The 20214-nt window shown below is 38.4% G+C and overlaps 1 protein-coding gene across 3 annotated transcripts in view; it reads left to right on the top strand.

Moving 5' to 3' along the window:
• The window catches only part of galnt14 (UDP-N-acetyl-alpha-D-galactosamine:polypeptide N-acetylgalactosaminyltransferase 14 (GalNAc-T14)), a 204072-nt gene that overhangs the window by 140620 nt on the left and 43238 nt on the right, over positions 1-20214 (top strand). For all 3 annotated transcript variants that reach the window (XM_062045052.1, XM_062045051.1, XM_062045050.1), the window contains exon 3: positions 9864-9962. In XM_062045052.1, coding sequence (XP_061901036.1) covers positions 9864-9962 — 99 coding nt within the window. The remainder of the gene's footprint in view (positions 1-9863; positions 9963-20214) is intronic.

Raw genomic sequence — 20214 nt, 5'->3', positions numbered from 1 at the left:
TCACTACAGACTTCATGAGAGGCAACAAACATAATAAAACATCACTTACTTGTGCAAGGTCTGCTGTCATTAGGATCCCGAATGCTGGGATGTTTTTATATTCCCATTTAGATGAAGAATGTCTCATAATCCTCACAAAGAAACAGATTGGGGGGTGCGGGGGAACAAGCGTATTCGTGTCGTTCTCACCAGTTCCAGGTCCTAAATGGCTGTCAAAGTGTACAAGTAATATGAGAAGCTACTTGATAAACCATCACCTGGAAACTAAACTTGATGCTAGCAGGGCCAAGCATAATTTGGTGATATATTTACATTAATAAAAGTTAAATTGTTAGTTAACTTCTCTGAGAATCAGCATTTTCCAAAATGATTTAAAAATGTCCATTAAAGAGGAAATTTTTTCTCTGAAGTGAAAAGTTGAAAGACACTAAAGTGAACATTATAATTTTTCACTTGTTACATTTTACATACTATGGCATTTTTAAGTCTTTTTTTAGACATACACCACAATATTATTGGAACGTGGCCTTAATATCGTGATTATATCGTACTGTGAGATTTTGATATTGTTGCATCCCTGGTAGTGTTTGTAGAGGATGTGTATTGTAGTTGTTTTTGTAGAGGTTGTTTAGTTGTGTTTATAGAGGTTGTGTAGTTGTGTTTGTAGAGAGTGTGTAGTTGTGTTTAAAGAGGATGTGTTGTTGTGTTTTTGTAGATGATGTGTAGTTAGTTTTTTAGAGAATGTGTGTTCACAGTGTGGCACATATTTGTAACAGTGTTAAAGTTGTTTATACGGTCACCCTCAGTGTGACCTGTATGGATATTGATCAAGTATGCCTTGCATTCACCTATGTGTGTGTAGAAGCCGCATATATCATGTGACAGGGGCCGGCACGCTGTTTGTATTGAGGAAAAGCAGACGTGACGACAGGTTGTAGAGGACGCTAAAGGTAGTGCCTTTAAGGCACGCCCCCAAGACTGTGGTCCGGGTGGAAATTGGGAGAAATTCGGGAGAATGGTTGCCCCGTGAGACTTTCGAGATGGGCACTGAAAATCGGGAGGGTTGGCAAGTATGAGTATTAGCGGTGAATGCTAATGTTAATTTGATATTGCCTCAAGGGCAAAATGAAATTACACGGCGGGCCAAATTTGGCCCGCGGGCCTGAGTTTGACACCCATGGTGTAGATAATGTGTAGTTATGCTTTTTGAGTAAGTGTAGTTGTGTTTGTAGAGGATGTGTAGGCATGTTTGTAGATGAGATGTTGTGTTTGTGTAAATGATGCATAATTGTGTTAATAGAGAATGTGTTGTCATGTTTGTAGATGATTTGTAGTTTTGTTTGTGTAGATATGTAGTTGTGTTAATAGAGGATGTGTTGTTGTGTTTGTAGAAGATTTGTAGTTGTGTTCGTAGATGATGTGTAGGTGTGTTTGTAGAGAATGTGTGTTTGTTAATTATGTGTAGTTGTGTAAATTGATGATGTGTAGTTGTTTGTTGATGTTGTGTAGTTGTTTATAGATCGTATGTAATTGTGTTTGTAGATGATGGTTAGGTTTGTAAATAGAACATGTGTAGTTGTGTTCGTGTAGATGTTTTGTAGTTCTGTTAACATAGGATGAGTCTGTAGTTATATTTGTGTTGATGATGTGAAGTTGTGTATGTAGAGTGTGTGTAGTTGTGTTTGAAGAGGATGTGTAGGTGTGTTTGTAAAGAACGTGTGTTTGCAGATGAAGTGTAGTTGTGTTTGTGTAAATGGGGTGTAGTTGTGTTAGTAGGTGAATTGTAGTTGTGTTCGTTTAGATCAGTGGTCCCCAACCACCGCGGACCGATTGGTACGGGGCTGCACAAAAAATAAAATAAATAAATAAATAAAAATATTTTTTATTTTTTATTAAATCAACATAAAATACACAATATATACATTATATATCAATATAGATCAATACAGTCTGCAGGGATACAGTCCGTAAGCACACATGATTGTATTTCTTTATGAAAATAAATAAATAAATAAAATTAAAATAAAAAAATACCCCCCCCCCCCCCCCCCCCCCCCGTTGACCGGTCCGCAGCTACAAAAAGTTTGGGGACCACTGGTTTAGATGACATGTAGTTTTGATTGATTGATTGAAACTTGTATTAGTAGATTGCACAGTACAGTACATATTCCATACAATTGACCACTAGATGGTAACACCCGAATACGTTTTTTAACTTGTTTAAGTCGGGGTCCACGTTAATCAATTCATGGTAAATTGTGTTGTGTACTTAAAGGAAGGAAAATAAATGTATTGATTGAATTGGTATTTTTGATTCGGATTAAAGTTGGTCATCAATTCTAATGTTTGAAATGTAAATTAGTTTGCATTTAGGTTTGTTCTGATAGAAGAAAGTAGTTTAGTTTCAAAGTTGTGCTGGAATGTTTGTGTTTATTAATTATTGAGCAACTTCACCTTCTACTGCTTCTACCACCTTCTGAATAGATGTAACACATTTTTCTGTTTATTTGTGGCTCACTATGTCATGACCTTTTCACACAGGTCATTTAGTGTATATCTACAGTATGTTGCCAGTGCTCCTAGTCCTGCCTTGTTTACTTTGCCATTGCCTGGCGCGCCGAGCGTTACACACCGGCCTCTGTTTGGTCATTCGGACATACTGGCTGCCAATCCCAATATATCCATTTCACCCTGTCTGCCTTGCAGAATTCTTGTTCGCCACCGGTGACTGTTAAATTGTTTCCCTCTATGATACTATTGGGTTTTTTCATGCTTCATTCTTTATGCTACGGTTTGCAGTTCATGTTTTTGCTCATGCCATGCTCGGCTTAATTTGCGCTTCCCAGCAGCACAACTTTTTGTGTGTTTTGCCCTGTTATTGGATTAAATATATCATTCCTACCTACAAACTGCCTGCTGTCCTACGCATCGTAGAAGCGCAAACACCACAACATGCTAAAACGCAACAGACTACTCAAAACTTTGTTATCATTAATCTAATATCATTAATATAATAATCTAATGTTAATATCATTAATTTAATCTCAATAATATTACAAATACAATATCAATATAGTTAATCTAATCTCATTATCATTATTCTAACCTCATTAATATCACTAATCTAATCTCATTAGTATCATTGATATCACTAATCTAATGTCATTTATATCACTAATATCAATATCACTAATATAAAGTTAAAGTTAAAGTACCACTGATAGTCACACACACACTAGATGTGGTGAAATTACTCTCTGTGTTTGACCCATCCCCTTGTTCCACCCCTTGGGAGGTGAGGGGAGCAGTGAGCAGCAGCTGTGGCCGCGCTCGGGAATCATTTTGGTGGTTTAACCCCCAATTCCAACCCTTGATGCTGAGCGCCAAGCAGGGAGGTAACGGGTCCCACTTTTATAGTCTTTGGTATGACTCGGCCAGGGTTTGAATTCAGAACCTACCCATCTCAGGGCAGACACTCTAACCACAAGGCCACTGAGCAGGTAAACCTCAATAATATCACTAATACCAGTAATCATACTTCAGTTAGAGCCCTAATATCACTAGTCTAACCTTATTATTTTGACTCATATCAGTAATATCACCAATAAAACCTCATTAATATCACTAATCTAACATCGGTAATATCACTCACATCAGTAATATAATAATCTAATATCATTGATATCACTAATCGAATCTCATTGATATCACTAATATCATTAATATTACTATTCTAATATCAATATCATTAATCTAATCTCAATAATGTTAAAAATATAATATCAATATAGTTAATCTAATCTCATTAACATAATTATTCTAACCTCAATAATATCACTCATCTAATCTCATTATTATAATTGATATCACTAGTCTAATCTCATTAATTCCACTAATATCAATAATATCACTAATCTAACCTCAATAATATCACTAATACCAGTAATCAAACTTCAGTAAAATGACTCATATCAGTAAAATCACCAATAAAACCTCATTAATATCACTAATCTAACCTTGGTAATATCACTCAGATCAGTAATATCATAATGTAATATAATTGATATCACTAATCCAATCTCATTGATGTCACTAATATCATTAAAATCACTAAAATAATCTCATTAATATCTCTAATTTAACCTCACTAATACCCCTACTATCATTAATCTAACCTCACTAATATCACTCATATCAGTAAAATCACTAATATTACTTATTTTAACCTCATTATTTAAGTAATCTAATTTGTACACAAAAAGAAAGTCTGTTTATCTGCCTTGGTACTTCAGCGAGTAAACTATTGTCAAAGAGGATTAAATTAAACCAAAAAATTATGTATACAATCAAAGAATTTATGTTTTTTGTAATGATTAATTTGATATACTGTATATTGGTACTATAAAGTACTGTAGTAGACAGGGACAACCCTATACTGTAGTATAGTGTAGTACTGTAGTGTAATGTGTTGTATTGTAGTGTAGTGTAGTTTAATTTGGTGTCATGTTGTATCATGTATTGTAATGTCATGTAGTGGTCCACATAGCTGTACGTGTGTAGCTGTATGTATGTCCGTGTGTGCACGCGTGCGTTTTTGTGTGTCTGCGCGCGTGTATGTGCGTACGTATGTGTTCGTGTGTGCATGCGTCCGTGCTTGAGGTGTTGATAATGTTGCTTCGCTCTGAGGTTGTTGCCCGATGGGCAGCTTTGGTTTAACCCAATGAGACACACACGACTGTGTGTGTGTGTGTGTGTGTGTGTGTGTGTGTGTGTGTGTGTGTGTGTGTGTGTGTGTGTGTGTGTGTGTGTGTGTGTGTGTGTGTGTGTGTGTGTGGCCATGTTGTCATACTTTGTGTGTGTGCACGTTCATCTCTAAGTGTGTATAATCAGACAGGTGATTGTTGTGAGGCAGCAGACCATGAAACATTATGTTTTCACTGCATAGCGTGCGCATGTGTGTGTGTGTGTGTGTGTGTGTGTGTGTGTGTGTGTGTGTGTGTGTGTGTGTGTGTGTGTGTGTGTGTGTGTGTGTGTGTGTGTGTGTGTGTGTGTGGGTGTGTGTGTGTGTGTGTGTGTGTGTGCGCGTGTGTGTGGTGCAACATAATATGCAGTTCTTCATGGCAGCATCTGGCTGAGATGCTGATACTGAAATATTGCTTCATTCATCACTCGGCAGAAAACACACACACACACACACACACACACACACACACACACACACACACACACACACACACACACGCACACACATACACTGTTGTCACCCCCAACTCTGAGAATGAGCAATTAAAATGACTCAACAAATGAGGTTGACTTGAGATGAGAAATGTGTGTCTTCTTCATGTCTGAGGTCTTTCTAACACTTGTCTTCTCTGAATGATAACTGCCATCCTCATTTTCTTTTTTTTCTCATCTCCACTCTGCTGGCAGACTCCTTCACTTCCAATAGTTTTTCAGAGTTTTTACATACCGTATTTTTCGGACTATAACGCGCACCGGATTATAAAGCGCACTGCCGATGAATGGGTCTATTCAGGTCTATCAGGTCCATCCTTACACTTTCCATCCTTTGTAACTGAGCTACTGTGTGGAACAATTTCCCTTGTGGATCATTAAAGTTTGTCTAAGTCTAAGTCTAAGTCTTTATACTCAAAACACACTGCAATATAAGGTGCATTTTTTTTATTGTAAAAATGTCTTTAGTATTATAAGCAAATCAAATTGTAAATATTCGTTTAAAACATTCAACATTTTAACTATGTCTCTTACAACACAATAGAAGGGGGACAATAGGATTTATTGATATTGATATTGATCACTGTTGTCTCATCACAATTAAAACAATCAAAGTGTCTCTGCATCTTACAAACCTGCAGCAGTAAGACAAGAGCATCACTTCCTGCTTCTTCTCATGCGAGTGCAAAACACACACATGCATGTACATATAGTGAGGCGTCACTGTCGGCAGCTGTTGCCTCATGTACCTCATGTTCTTCATTTTTATCACCTTCCTTGGCTTTCTAATGTTTTTCATGTTCCTCACGGTTTTTATGTTCCTTATGTTCCTCATGTTTATTTTCCTCATGTTCTTCGTGCTCCTCATGTTATTCACGTTCCTCATATTCCTAATGTTCTTTGTTTCTTATGTACATCATCTTTCTCATGTTCTACATTAGACTTAGATTTAGACTTCCTTTTATTGTCATTCAAATTTGAACTTTACAGTACAGATAAGAACAGAATTTTGTTGCATTAGCTCGTTGTAGTGCAGGATAAAAGAGCAATAAGGTGCAGATATAAATAAATAGATTTCTGTACAGATAAATATATTGCACTTTTGCATCTGCATCCACGTTTACGGATGTATGTTATATTGGCTTTATATTCCAGCGAGTTAATCCGTTTTTAGGGGGAATTGAGGGGATTATTAATGATGCATTCAAGAGTCTTACGGCCTGAGGGAAGAAGCTGTTACAGAACCTGGAGGTTCTGCTACGGAGGCTGCGGAACCTCTTTCCAGAGTCCAGCAGTGAAAACAGTCCTTGGTGGGGGTGGGAGGAGTCTCTACAGATTTTCTGAGCCCTGGTCAGGCAGCGGCTTTTTGCGATTTCCTGGATAGGAGGAAGAGGAGTCCTGATGATATTTTCCGCCGTCCTCACCACTCTCTGCAGAGACTTCCAGTGTTTCTCATGTCTCTTGTTCTCTTTATTTTCTTCATGTGCCTTTTGTTCCTCATGTTCCTCTTTCTGCAAAAAACTCCTCCTCGGGACTTTGGCTAAATGGGTTGAGGTTAAAATGACAGATACAGGGGATGATAATTTGCAAACACATTTCGCCTACGTCATAAGATGTGGGCGTGGCATGGTGCCAAACAGTCGGCACAGAACTGTACTGTACAATCTACTAATAAAAGTTTCAATCAATCAATCAAAACAAACGATCTGTAAAATATGAAATGTACATTCAAAGCACCATTCTGTGGCAGAACAAAACATGCAGCATTTTCTATAGTTAAAACCTTAGAAAATAAAATAAAACCACAAACCTGCGAGCGACAATCAGACAATGTCGGTATCCCGTCTTTCTTTGGCTTACGCCTAAATAAACAAAATACCACTCGTTACTTACGCACGTAAGCACGTAAGCACACACACGCACGCAGCCGGTTGCCGCCAATATTAGTAATGTAAAATATTACCTGGAATCCAAACTTAAAACAAGGGAACAACACAGGTAAACATATTCACATTCTTGGTACACACATTCATTAATTAAAGACCTCATTTCCACCGAAAAACAAACACAAATGTCGGTGGGATCGCCCGACCGAGACTCACCCTCAGCCATGTAGAACTTTTTTGTGAGGGGAAGAAGGGAGGGGCTACACAACCCCAGAGGACTACAGGGGCTCAGGAGGGACAAAAAGACATCAAACCGTCCTCTCATAGGCGAGCAGAAAAGACAACTATTTAAAGATAAAATTCACAAACAATATATAATAAATAACAAAGGTGTATTTTAACTCTGTTACATTAGCGTTAAGATGCAAAAAGTTGCTGGACATCCATTGTTTAATTTCATTAAGACACGCCTCCAGGTGACTCCAATCTGGAATAAGTGTAAGCTTCCTGCTCACCATGAGAATGTGCCAGCCCACGTGCATGCTAAAACTGCCTCTCTGTTGCCATTGTTCACCGGGAACTTTAAAGGCCACTTTTCACGTCATGCGCAATAGTCAAGCTGTCTGGTCGTCAACAGCAGCTGAGAGGCGTCATGTGACATTGGAGCTATTATGGAGGTTCAGATGAGAAATTGTGTCTTTTCCTGCCGCAGCATGATTGACAGCAGGTTGGCGTCTATAGGGCACTATGCCCTGAGAGCCTTAATGGTCACATGATTCACACTTCTCCTCTCTGCAGAAATATGTGTGCCATGAATCATCTCCATTTCTTATTTTTATTCTGCACCATTTATGAAATATAACCTCTCCTCTTTTGACTCGCTTCTTTTCTCTTGGAATTGTGAGTTTCATCTTGTACAAATTTGAGGTTTTTTATCCTAATTTTAGGACCATTACTTTCATGTTAAGGCCATAGAATATTAATTTTTTTATTGTTTTCATGCTCTGAAGTCTTCTATACTCATCTATCTCCTTCTCTTTATCTTCTTGTTTTACCAGCTCCTATTCCACCTCTTCCATACATCATCTCCCCATCTTCTCCTTTCTTCCCCTTCAGCCTCTCCTTCCTCATCCTCATTGTACTTTCTGTTGTTCCTCTTCTTCATTGTCCTCCATCTCACTCTTCCTCTTCCTCCCTAACCCCCTCCCCCCTTTTGTTTTGTTCAGCCACTCTTCCTCCTCTTTTCGTCCTCGTTTCTCCTTTTTCACGAGACGATGCTCACCTCCCCCCAAAGGACTCTCCTCCCCTCACCAGTGATTTCCTGTCTCTTCATTTTGCACACACACACACACACACACACACACACACACACACACACACACACACACACACACACACACACTCGCACACACACAAATACACAGAGGGAGTATGAAAGTGTGTTCATATCAGCTTCAACATCAGTCATCTGTCAGCACAAATGTTATCTGTACATCTGTGCTTGTTGTGTGTGTGTCTGTGTGTGTGTGTGTGTGTGTGTGTGTGTGTGTGTGTGTGTGTGTGTGTGTGTGTGTGTGTGTGTGTGTGTGTGTGTGTGTGTGTGTGTGTGTGTGTGTGTGTGTGTGTGTGTGCTCTCCCTCTACACGCATGCACACACATGTGCACGCGTCTGAGAGTGTTGCAGGTCCGCCTTTATCTTCTTATCGCTCCTCTCGGCTGGAGCTACTGAATAAATCAAGTGCAGGAAAAGCAGAGATGGAGGCAGCAAGATAGCGGGACGGAGCGGTGAGAGAGGTGCATGATGGGAGAGGATATGAAGAATAGCGAACATTTATTTCTCATGCCAGACAATGACGATGAGCCTTGAAAGGATAAGAGCAGCCGTCATCTGCTGATCTTATTCGATGAAATGTTCCTGGAAGACAAGAAATAGCAACATGACTGATTTCAAATGTGTACTACATATATCTATATTTAATGCTCATGACATTATTTATATTTATTTGCATTTGTTTATATTAATTTGTATGTTTTATTATGCCATCTGCTTGAGAGTTATTCTTATTTTCAGGCCCTCAAAGCAACAATTGTCTTCTTTTTAGGCTCTGGTTCTTACCAGCTTCTCACTTTGTTTGGATGGAGGACACTTTAGCGCAGACACACACACACACACACACACACACACACACACACACACACACACACACACACACACACACACACACACACACACACACACACACACACACACACACACACTCACACACACTAGTCACATGTCACCAATCCATCAATCATGTAGGTAAAGGCCAGTCCAGTCATTATGCTGTGTATTGTGTGTGTGTTTTTTAGGGAGAAGAGTCTGCTGACCCAGCAGTGGAGAAGACAGATTCACATTGTTGTGTAGTGTATTTTAATGAGCTGGCTGCTCATTTATAATTCATGTTCTGCAGTGTGAACACGCCACCACTTTAAGAGTGCGTGTGTGTGTGTGTGTGTGTGTGTGTGTGTGTGTGTGTGTGTGTGTGTGTGTGTGTGTGTGTGTGTGTGTGTGTGTGTGTGTGTGTGTGTGTGTGTGTGTGTGTGTGTGTGTGTGTGTGTGTGTGTGTGTGTGTGTGTGTGTGTGTGTGTGTGAGGGAGAGTGTAAATGAGATTTTAAGATAAAATAATGCACTGTTGTCCATAGCAGACTTCACAGTGACTTCTTTTGGGACTAAATACAAGTTTTGTTTGTGTCCGCAGGTGCGCCGGCCTCCGCTATAGCGCCGACCTTCCTCCTACTTCCATCATCATCACCTTCCATAACGAGGCCCGCTCCACCCTGCTTCGCACTGTCAGGAGGTACAACATATACTGTATAGCAACAATTTTTAACAACATATATGCTCTCATGTCATGTGTTGACCGTCACTGCTGTTTTCCCTCATACGAAATAATGTTTAGTCTGTCCCAGGGTCAAACTGTGGCCATGACAAGCCACTTTAAGGTCGTTTTAAGCTACGGCCGTTTGATTGGCTGACCTGAAGCCAAAGGAGGCTCTAACAATTTACTATCATCCTCTATCGCAGGTGTGCCCACACTTTTTGACACTGGGGGCCGCATTGGGCTAAAAAAAATTGTCCGAGGACTGAAAGCATGCTAAGTTAATGTTAAGTAACAATATATACACACACATATAGCCTATATATATGCAGTACATACATACACACAATGTATATACAACATATATATTCATACAGTTCTGAAGTTAGTGTACTCACAGTATATACTGTATGTATTAAATATCTGTGTAATCTAATTAAATAAGCATCCACATAAATTTGATGCTGAAATCATTACTCTAACTTCAGTTGTATAAGCCCTTTTAAATTTTGTTGGTGCAGTTCGACCGGATGTGATGTGTCACGCTATTATTGTGAAGCCGGAAGTAAGTGTGTGTGCGTGTGTGCGTGGAAAAAAAGGTGACTCGACAAGAAGCCGACAAGAGACGTGACGCTTGTCAATAAACAACGTACCTCCTGACTACAGAGGTAAATCAGTGCCAAAACTTTTGTACCTGAAAAAATTAACTTTGAAAATTTGAAAGTTCAAGTTTTGACGTTGAATGTTGAAAAATACATCAGTGTATTCAAAATAAAAAGCAATGAACACCGGGTTTTTTTTCAAGTTAAATATATTTTTGATTCAAACTTACATTTTTTTGGAATGAATGAATTCGTTATTTTCATTTTTTCACTTTGATATATTTTGATGTATAGGGGTTAGTGCGTGTGTCTCACAATACAAAGGGCCTGGGTTCAATACTTGGGCTCAGGGTCTTTCTGTGTGGAGTTTGCATGTTCTCCCCATGACTGCGTGGGTTCCCTCCGGGTACTCCAGCTTCCTCCCACCTCCAAAGACATGCACCTGGGGATAGGTTGATTGGTAACACTAAATTGGCCCTAGTGTGTGAATGTGAGTGTGAATGTTGTCTGTCTATCTGTGTTGGCCCTGTGATGAGGTGGCGACTTGTCCAGGGTGTACCCCGCCTTCCGCCCAAATGCAGCTGGGATAGGCTCCAGCACCCCTGAAAGGGACAAGCAGTAAAAGATGGATGCATGTTTCACATTTTTCAGATTATTTTTTTTTTCAAGTTTCACATCTTTCTTTTTCAGATTCAAATCTTTTTTTTTTCCAGGTTCAGACTTTTGACCCTTTTTTCTGTAGAAGTGGTACGAGGAGCGTGGGCTCATGACAGACCAATTAGCAAAAGGATAAGGGGCATCCTCTTCACGTTGCCTTCATGGAACATAAAAACTATCAGAGAAACTGTCAGAGAAAGAAATGACGCCAGTGAGACGTGAAGGCTGTTTTAAACAGCACAGATGACAAATTGCAGAAATGGCCCGACAAATCGTGCCATATTATGCATTTCAAAAGCCAAGCATTAAATTCTGTTTTTTCCATTGCACCTAAAGTGCAGCACGCAGTGATCCACTTGGTAGCACACAACACAGGCGAGAAATGTAACATGTTCAAAATGAAAGATGGTTTTGTGACAACCTGCAATGTTTCTGATGTATGGTCTGGCAATGCTGGAAATGAAGCACATGCTAACGTTACCAACTCAACATCCATTTTTGATATGTACTCACTAGTAGTAGTGCTGAGGAAGCAGTCAACAACCATAGCCAGAGCCATACTGGCTCCGGGGTTGTCTCTCATTAATAAAGCCAAATATGTTCCAGACCACAAATGCTTTCATATTCTCTCGGCCTGCTAGTTTTACCATACCTGAGTTATTGTGTAAAAATATGGGGAACTAACAAAAATACACTTCATTCACTAACCGTCTTACAAAAGAGGTCACTTAGAATAATACATAGTATTGGATATAGAGAACATTCAATCCATTTATTTTTTGAATGTAAAAATTGAAATTCAATGATTTGGTGCATTTGCAAACAGCTAAGAGTATGTAGAAAGCAAACTACAATCTGCCACCAAAAAATGTACTACAATTCTTCACAAAAATGAAGATGAATTTAACCTTTGAGAAAAATGTAATCTAAAACATTTGGATGCAAGTACAACACTTAAAACCTTTAGCATATCAGTTTGTGGGGTGAAATTATGGAATGCATTAATAAACAATGTATTAATATGGTCCACTTTAAGAAACTCAGCGTGTTGCAAGTGATAAACACTTATTTAATGAAAATACTTTTTTTTTTAAACTGCATCAATATACATAAATTAAAGAAGCATCAATAACCGATTTTTAATTGAATCGTAGCTCCTGAATCATAATCATAATCGAATCGTGAGGTGCCCAAAGATTCCCACCTCTACTCACAATATATAACTGTCAGACATAAATGACTTAGTAGATAAATTAAGGGTGCACCCTGCTTTCGTTTTACTTTGTCCTAATTTTTATTCTAATTTTATTTACACTTTTATACACATATATACATTGTATTCTTACTTGTTTTGTGAATTGTTATCTATATTATTAAAATGCTACAAAGTTCTTTAAATTAGGGAAAATTAAAAACAAATTGTGATTTCACTGTTAAAGCATGGGATATGGGACCACCTTAAAAGGGGAACTGCACTTTTTTGGAATTTGGATCGTTCACGATCATTATGAGAGACAAGAAGAAAAACGTTTTTTTTTTTAGCTTTCTAACATATACAAATCGACTCGTTCTAGGTGACTAGCAATGCAGCTAATGGGGAGCAATTCTACCTCTAAATCACTTTAAAAAGGCATTCTAAAACCGTCAACAAAACTTTATTTACGTTCCGCAACCTGTATAATAACCAAACTGTAGCGACATTGTTAATGTAAGAGCGAACACTGAGGAACTCTTTTTCTAGCATAGTATCACATCGACATGCTTCGGTATTAGCCGTAAAAGCTAACTACGGCAAGAGATAAGCTAGCTTCTACATCAACACGAAACACGTTTGAGTTTGTAATGCACAACACTGCACCCAGGGAGAGGACACACACACCCCTCAATCTCTTGACCATCTTCCTTTCTCACTTTCTCGCTATCAGCAGGTCCACACACGCACACATGCGCGCGTGCACACACAAACGCACGCACATCAGAGCATGCGCACGCACACACACGCACACACACACACACACACACACACACACACACACACACACACACACACACACACACACACACACACACACACACACAGTCTGGCCCAAGTTCAGCTCATTATTACAGTTAGTGTGCAAGAACTGACTATTTCTCCTTATTCTCACAGAGGACATTGGGTGTGTGTGTGTGTGTGTGTGTGTGCGTGCGTGCGTGCGTGCGTGCGTGCGTGCGTGCGTGCGTGCGTGCGTGCGTGCGTGCGTGTGTGTGTGTGTGTGTGTGAGTCCTCCCCTGCAGGCCTTCTTAAAGCTCTGCAGTTTTCTCACCAATTAAAAGACAATCTGTCTCCCTGGGCCCTGCTGCTCCCTTTGCTCTGCCTCACCGTGTGTGTGTGTGTGTGTGTGTGTGTGTGTGTGTGTGTGTGTGTGTGTGTGTGTGTGTGTGTGTGTGTGTGTGTGTGTGTGTGTGTGTGTGTGTGTGTGTGTGTGTGTGTGTGTGTGTGCGTGCGTGTGTGTGTGTGTGTGTGTGTGTGTGTGTGTGTGTGTGTGTGTGTGTGTGTGTGCATGCGTACGTGTATGTTGTTTGGTGTCGACTTGAAAACTACTTTTTCAACTTTTTTATTTTTAGTTTGGGAGCACTAACATAACACAATGTGAGCAAGCTTGCTGTCTCCGTCAGGACATTTATTCTTAGAATCATAATTTTATGAAATGTTTTTAATTTATAGTTCTTATTTTCTTGCGTCAGACTTGCAGAAAAGGAAGAGTTCATATTTTTTAATGTATGTTTTTTGTCACATTTACTTCACTAACACATAATACACTTAAAGTGATGACATGGAGTTATATATGTATCCATGTGGTTTAGATACTGTGATAAGATCTTCCCCCTGCCCTCATACTACACGTATATAATGTACAGGTAATGCATGTGCACCTGTTTTTGTCAGCTTATTCCAGGGGTCGGGAACCTTTTTGGCTGAGAGATATGGAAGTAGAATTTATCAATATGATATTATGATATTAATACATATGCATATATTAATAAATATACAAATACAAATGTGATATACAAATAAATAAATAATTTGTATAAATAAACGTGTATTTGTAAATATATTTTTGAGATTTGAAAATATATACAAATAAAATTTATAAATATAAAAATGTGACATACAAATAAATCAAGAATTTGTATAAATAAGCGTGTATTTGTAAATATATTTTTGAGATTTTAATATAAATATGCTTGATTTTGTATTTGTATTTGTATTGAATTTGCATATGTGGATCGCTTTTTTGCTTTTGTGCCAATGAGACATTCCTACCACAAACCAAATGCACAAATAAATGTGACCTAACCACTCACCTGAACAACCAGCAGAGGGCACTGCAGCCAGAGCGGTCTGGGTCACAGACATGGTCAGACACTGGCGAGCCAATCAGAGGCACACTAGGGAGGGTTATATGATGATTGATGTATGATGATGATTTGACACACATTGCACTGATAAGAGATCAGTATCTACATTGTAACAAGGTCATTAAATGGCATCAATACAATAAAATAAGCAGCTAGCACGGTCTTTCAGATTAACTGGATAAATTAGCGTTAGCTGAAACAACGCTAATGTTAGCTAGCTCAGGCCCGTTGTGCGTTCTCTCTGTAAAGACGTGGATTTTTTTTGTGCAGAGAACTCTGGGCATTTTGCATATAATGCATATAATGCTCTGTGACCCAGACCGCTCTGCTGGTTGTTCAGGGGAGTGTGTAGGTCACATTTATTTGTGCATCTGGTTTGTGGTAGGAATGTCTCATCGACACAAAAGCAAAAAAGCGATCCACATATGCAAATTCAATACAAATACAAATACAAAATCAAGCATATTTATATTAAAATCTCAAAAATATATTTACAAATACATGTTTATTTATACAAATTCTTGATTTATTTGTATGTCACATTTTTATATTTATAAATTTTATTTGTATACAGATATTTTCAAATCTCAAAAATCTATTTACAAATACGTGTTTATTTATACAAATGATTTATTTATTTGTACATTACAAAATGTATTTCCATGAGAGTCATATAATATTTTTTAACACTTAATACAACTGAATGCATACATTTGTAAGTAAGACCAACATTTTTAGAGTATAATAAGTCTCTTATTCTTTTAAATAACATTGTTATTCTGAAGCTAACCAATAATAAATAAAATACTTCTTACCATTAATGCGACTTCTTGAACAGCTGCAGTAGAAAACGGATGGATGGATTAAAATGCATGAGAATGTTTTATATTTTTAACGTTATTTTTAACACTGTGATTACCAGCGGAATTATTTATTACTTATCGTGTTAAGCAATGTCAGCTAAGATTTATCTGAGAGCCAGATGCAGTCATCAAAAGAGCCACATCTGGCTCGAGAGCCATAGGTTCCCTACCACTGGCCTATTCCGTCTTTAAAGGAGAACTGCACTCTTAGGGGGGAAATTTGCCCATACTCCACAATTCTTAAATGAACCAAGAAAACACATGTCTTTCTCTTTTCTGTTCATTTCAAATAGTGAAAAACTGTTAGCAAGAGGCAGCTAATAATCCAGTTAATGGGGATTGATTTACGGTATTTCGCCTATAAAGCATTCTGAAATACCGCCAACAACATTTTATTTACAACCTGAAAGTATATATAGAATGTAGTAACAGGCACATCCATGTTAACATGTAAAATTTACAGTATTTTGGTCATTTTAAGCATTATCGGGACTTCTTTCCTGGGAACATCTATTTCACAGAGCGCATCGCAACGAACACTACTATCGTCAACAACTACTACTAATCATAGCAAACTTTGCGAGACACAATTACTTTGGGACAAATGATAGTGCAGAACTTTTATAATTTTAACGCTGAATATACAGAGGATGAACTACAAGTTGTAGAAGATAGGTGCTAAGCAGAGCCAGATATACACGTTTGTACAAAAACACTAAACGTTAGCGTTAGTATTTTGGACTAGTGCTGTATGTGTACATAACAAAACAACCACTTACAATATCTGTTCTTACTGGGATGTTGACTTATGGGAATGTTGTATCTTTTACCACAGGACTCCCATTTGAGCTGCTAAATTCAAAATGCTGTGAACAAACTACCACCTTGTTTCATCTTCCGAGCGATGAATCTGGATCTAATTTGAGAGCCAGTATAGACTGATTTAGTTTGTAACTAAATTGAGTTTTACTTGGTAAAGTGTGGAATTTCAAAGGTGACCAAATTCTTGGCTTATGGCCACAACCTTCTACTAGACACGTGTGAGATTTATAATCCAGAATTAACTTTTACAAAATCTGAAGTGATTTAACAATAGCAGCAATTCAGTAGCTATCTTACCTCTCGCTATAGTGGCCCCAAGAGCAATGTGTGTGTCTCTGTGAGAAAGGCACCGGAAAAGTAGTTCCTCTGTGTTAGCGCTTACAATAACAATGTCGCTATAGCTTGGTTAATATGCAGGTCATGGCATGTAAATAGAGCATTGTTGGTGGTTTCGGAATTTTTTTTAGAGTGCTTAATAGGCAAAATAGATGATTCCCCATTACCTTAAATGCTACCCACCTCTTGCTAGCAGATTTTCACTAATTAGAATGCACAGAAAAGAGAACAACGTGTGTTCTTGTCTCACATAAGGGTTGTGAATATTGGGCAAAAGTGACAAAAAAGTGCAGTTTTCCTGCTAGCATCTGTAGATAAGCAATGTAATACAAAAAAGTTCTGTCAAGTTTAAATGTTGTTTTAATGCGTGTATAATTGTGTCATTTGCTCACGGTGAGATGAAAGAAGAACATCTTTCTACATTACCCATGATAAAGCTTCAATGCCAGTGTTGGTGTTGGGGGTCTTGTCGATATTTAGTCAAGCTGCGAACTGACAATTGATTGTGTGGTGGCGAAACAATCAGATGAAGTTGATGAATCACAGGAGAAGACTGATGAGTGTTGTGGGATTCAAAAAGAAAATCTGAATTTAATTTGACCATTTACTCTTTTGGAGGGTCAGTTTACAGCCGGCGTTTATCAGAATGTAGATACACAGCGTCTAGATCAGTACTTTGAGATTGACTGCGTGGTTTGTCTCCAATCACTAAATGATGGAACAAACCTGTCCAATCGTCACGACAAGGCCTGCTAGAAGCATCTTTAACGCGGGAACGCAACAGTGGGCACTGGGCGGAGCCACGGTCTACAGCAGCAAAGTGTAGCGTCCCTGCATGTAATCAGCAAGTGGCCGTGGTGGCCAAACGAGGATTTAAAGCGCTGACGAGACTATTTAATGTTGACTAAGTGGACTTTTAGTGCTCCGCTGCGCCTGAGGGATGGAGACGTATAGCACCGCACGCCGTAGATCAGAGCTGATGAGACAGGATCTAGAGGAGGTTTAATCGCCAGAGAATTCCTGCTGCATGTCAGAGCGGGAAAGCTTGTTATGTTCATTAACATCATGTTTGTTCAAATTTATGTCGGTGCCCTTTCAATCTACTTCCACCTCCTTGTCCATCCGTCTTTCTGTTCTAAACTACAAGCTGACTAGTCACCTGATGGGTCACTTTACTTCCTGTGTCCCTCCATGTTGCACCGCCTCTATTATGCTCAACCCCTCCTCAGAGCTGATGGTAGGATTTTTTTGTCTCACCTCCAAACCGATTAGCAGCGTTTTTGTCATATGCCCCGCCTCCATGCTGCTCTGTATCCCACCTTTATTCCATTCTGCCACACCCATAACCTACTTTATCCCGCCTCCATGATGGTTTTTTCATCTATATCAGTGGTCCCCAACCACCGGGCCGCGGCCCGCTACCGGTCCATGGATCGATTGGTACCGGGCCGCAGAAGAAATAAAAAAATTAAAATAAAAAATTTAAAAAATGTTTATTAAATCAACATAAAAAACACAAGATACACTTACAATTAGTGCACCAACCCAAAAAACCTCCCTCCCCCATTTACACTCATTCACACTCATTCACACATAAGGGTTGTTTCTTTCTGTTATTAATATTTCTGGTTCCTACATTATACATCAATATACACTACCGTTCAAAAGTTTGGGGTCACCCAAACAATTTTGTGGAATAGCCTTCATTTCTAAGAACAAGAATAGACTGTCGAGTTTCAGATGAAAGTTCTCTTTTTCTGGCCATTTTGAGCGTTTAATTGACCCCACAAATGTAAAGCTCCAGAAACTCAATCTGCTCAAAGGAAGGTCAGTTTTGTAGCTTCTGTAACGAGCTAAACTGTTTTCAGATGTGTGAACATGATTGCACAAGGGTTTTCAAATCATCAATTAGCCTTCTGAGCCAATGAGCAAACACATTGTACCATTAGAACACTGGAGTGATAGCTGCTGGAAATGGGCCTCTATACACCTATGTAGATATTGCACCAAAAACCAGACATTTGCAGCTAGAATAGTCATTTACCACATTAGCAATGTATAGAGTGTATTTCTTTAAAGTTAAGACTAGTTTAAAGTTATCTTCATTGAAAAGTACAGTGCTTCTCCTTCAAAAATAAGGACATTTCAATGTGACCCCAAACTTTTGAACGGTAGTGTATATCAATACAGTCTGCAGGGATACAGTCCGTAAGCACACATGATTGTACTTTTTTATGACAAAAAAAAAAAAAAAACGCTTCATTTGTTCTATTATATATTTTTTGTTATTATTTGTCTTAACTTCTGTGTGTTCTCTCCTGAACAAAACGCAGTCATGTTATCTCAAATAGTACAAATTTTAAGTCCTTTGTAACTTTACAAATGTTGTTTATATAAAGATTGGACAATGTTGGTCCCAGTATTGATCCCTGAGGTACGCCACAAGATATTTTCAGCTCTGTCGACGTTTGTTCTCCTATCTTCACATATTGCTTCCTGTTGGTTAAGTAGATTATTACCCAGTACAAGACCAACACTCTGAAGCCATACCGTTCTAATTTGTTTATTAAGATACTGTGATTGATTGTGTCAAATGCTTTTGTTAAATCCATTAACACTGCAGCTGTTTGCTCTCTACGGCATTGTTAATCTCTTCCGTTATTTCGATTAATGCCATTGATGTTTAAACGTTGGCTCTGTGTCCGTATTGGTTATCTGTGAGTGTTTCATTTTTATTCACGATTTGTCCAATCTATTGTTAAACAGTTATTCAATAATTTTAGAAAATTGTTGAAGTAGAGAAACAGGTCTGTTTGTAAACTGGTGTTGTGTTGTTACGACTTTTGCTATTTTCATTTTGTTTGGGAGTTTGAAATGAAATGTTGCTAATATATGTTAAAGGTTCTGAAATCATTTTAATAACCATTTTTATTGTTTCCATATCAATTCCATTACAATCAGTTGAGGTCTAGGATTTGCATTTATTTTCAATATTGATTATTTCGTGTTTTGTCACACCTTCGAGGAACGTCGTGTGGGGATTTCTGTCGGAAGTGTCATTCAAGTCCTCAACTGACTCGGTATCTGGAATCTTATCCTCCAGATTCGGTCCAATGGTCACAAAGTAATTAATGACGGTTTCAACTTCCATCCATTTCTTCCATTTTAACTTCTCAATTTCCATCTGAGAAGTATTTTGGATAATTCTTCTTAGCACCATTTTTAATAATACAATTTAGGATGCCCCATCTTGCTCTCATATTGTTTTTGTTCCGGTCTAATAATTGACTGTAATAATAGGCTATTACCCCCTGCAACCCAAACAGGGACAAGCGGTAGAAAATGGATGGATGGATGGATTCTGTCCTACATGTTCGTAGTATTCTAGTTAGCTTGTTCTTGTACATTTTGTAGATCTTTGAGTTATAAATGTTCTACATAATGTATTATTCTTGTTGCAAGCATTTTGAAGTCCTTTTGTCATCCATGGTTGATTGTTTTTCTATTGCGTCTTACTAAGTTTTTTCAATGGACAATGTTTGTCATGAA

This window comes from Entelurus aequoreus, linkage group LG04, assembly GCF_033978785.1.
Source record: "Entelurus aequoreus isolate RoL-2023_Sb linkage group LG04, RoL_Eaeq_v1.1, whole genome shotgun sequence".
Lineage (NCBI taxonomy): Eukaryota > Metazoa > Chordata > Actinopteri > Syngnathiformes > Syngnathidae > Entelurus > Entelurus aequoreus.
Note: the sequence above shows the minus strand (reverse complement) of the source record. Positions and strands in the feature narration are given on the sequence as shown.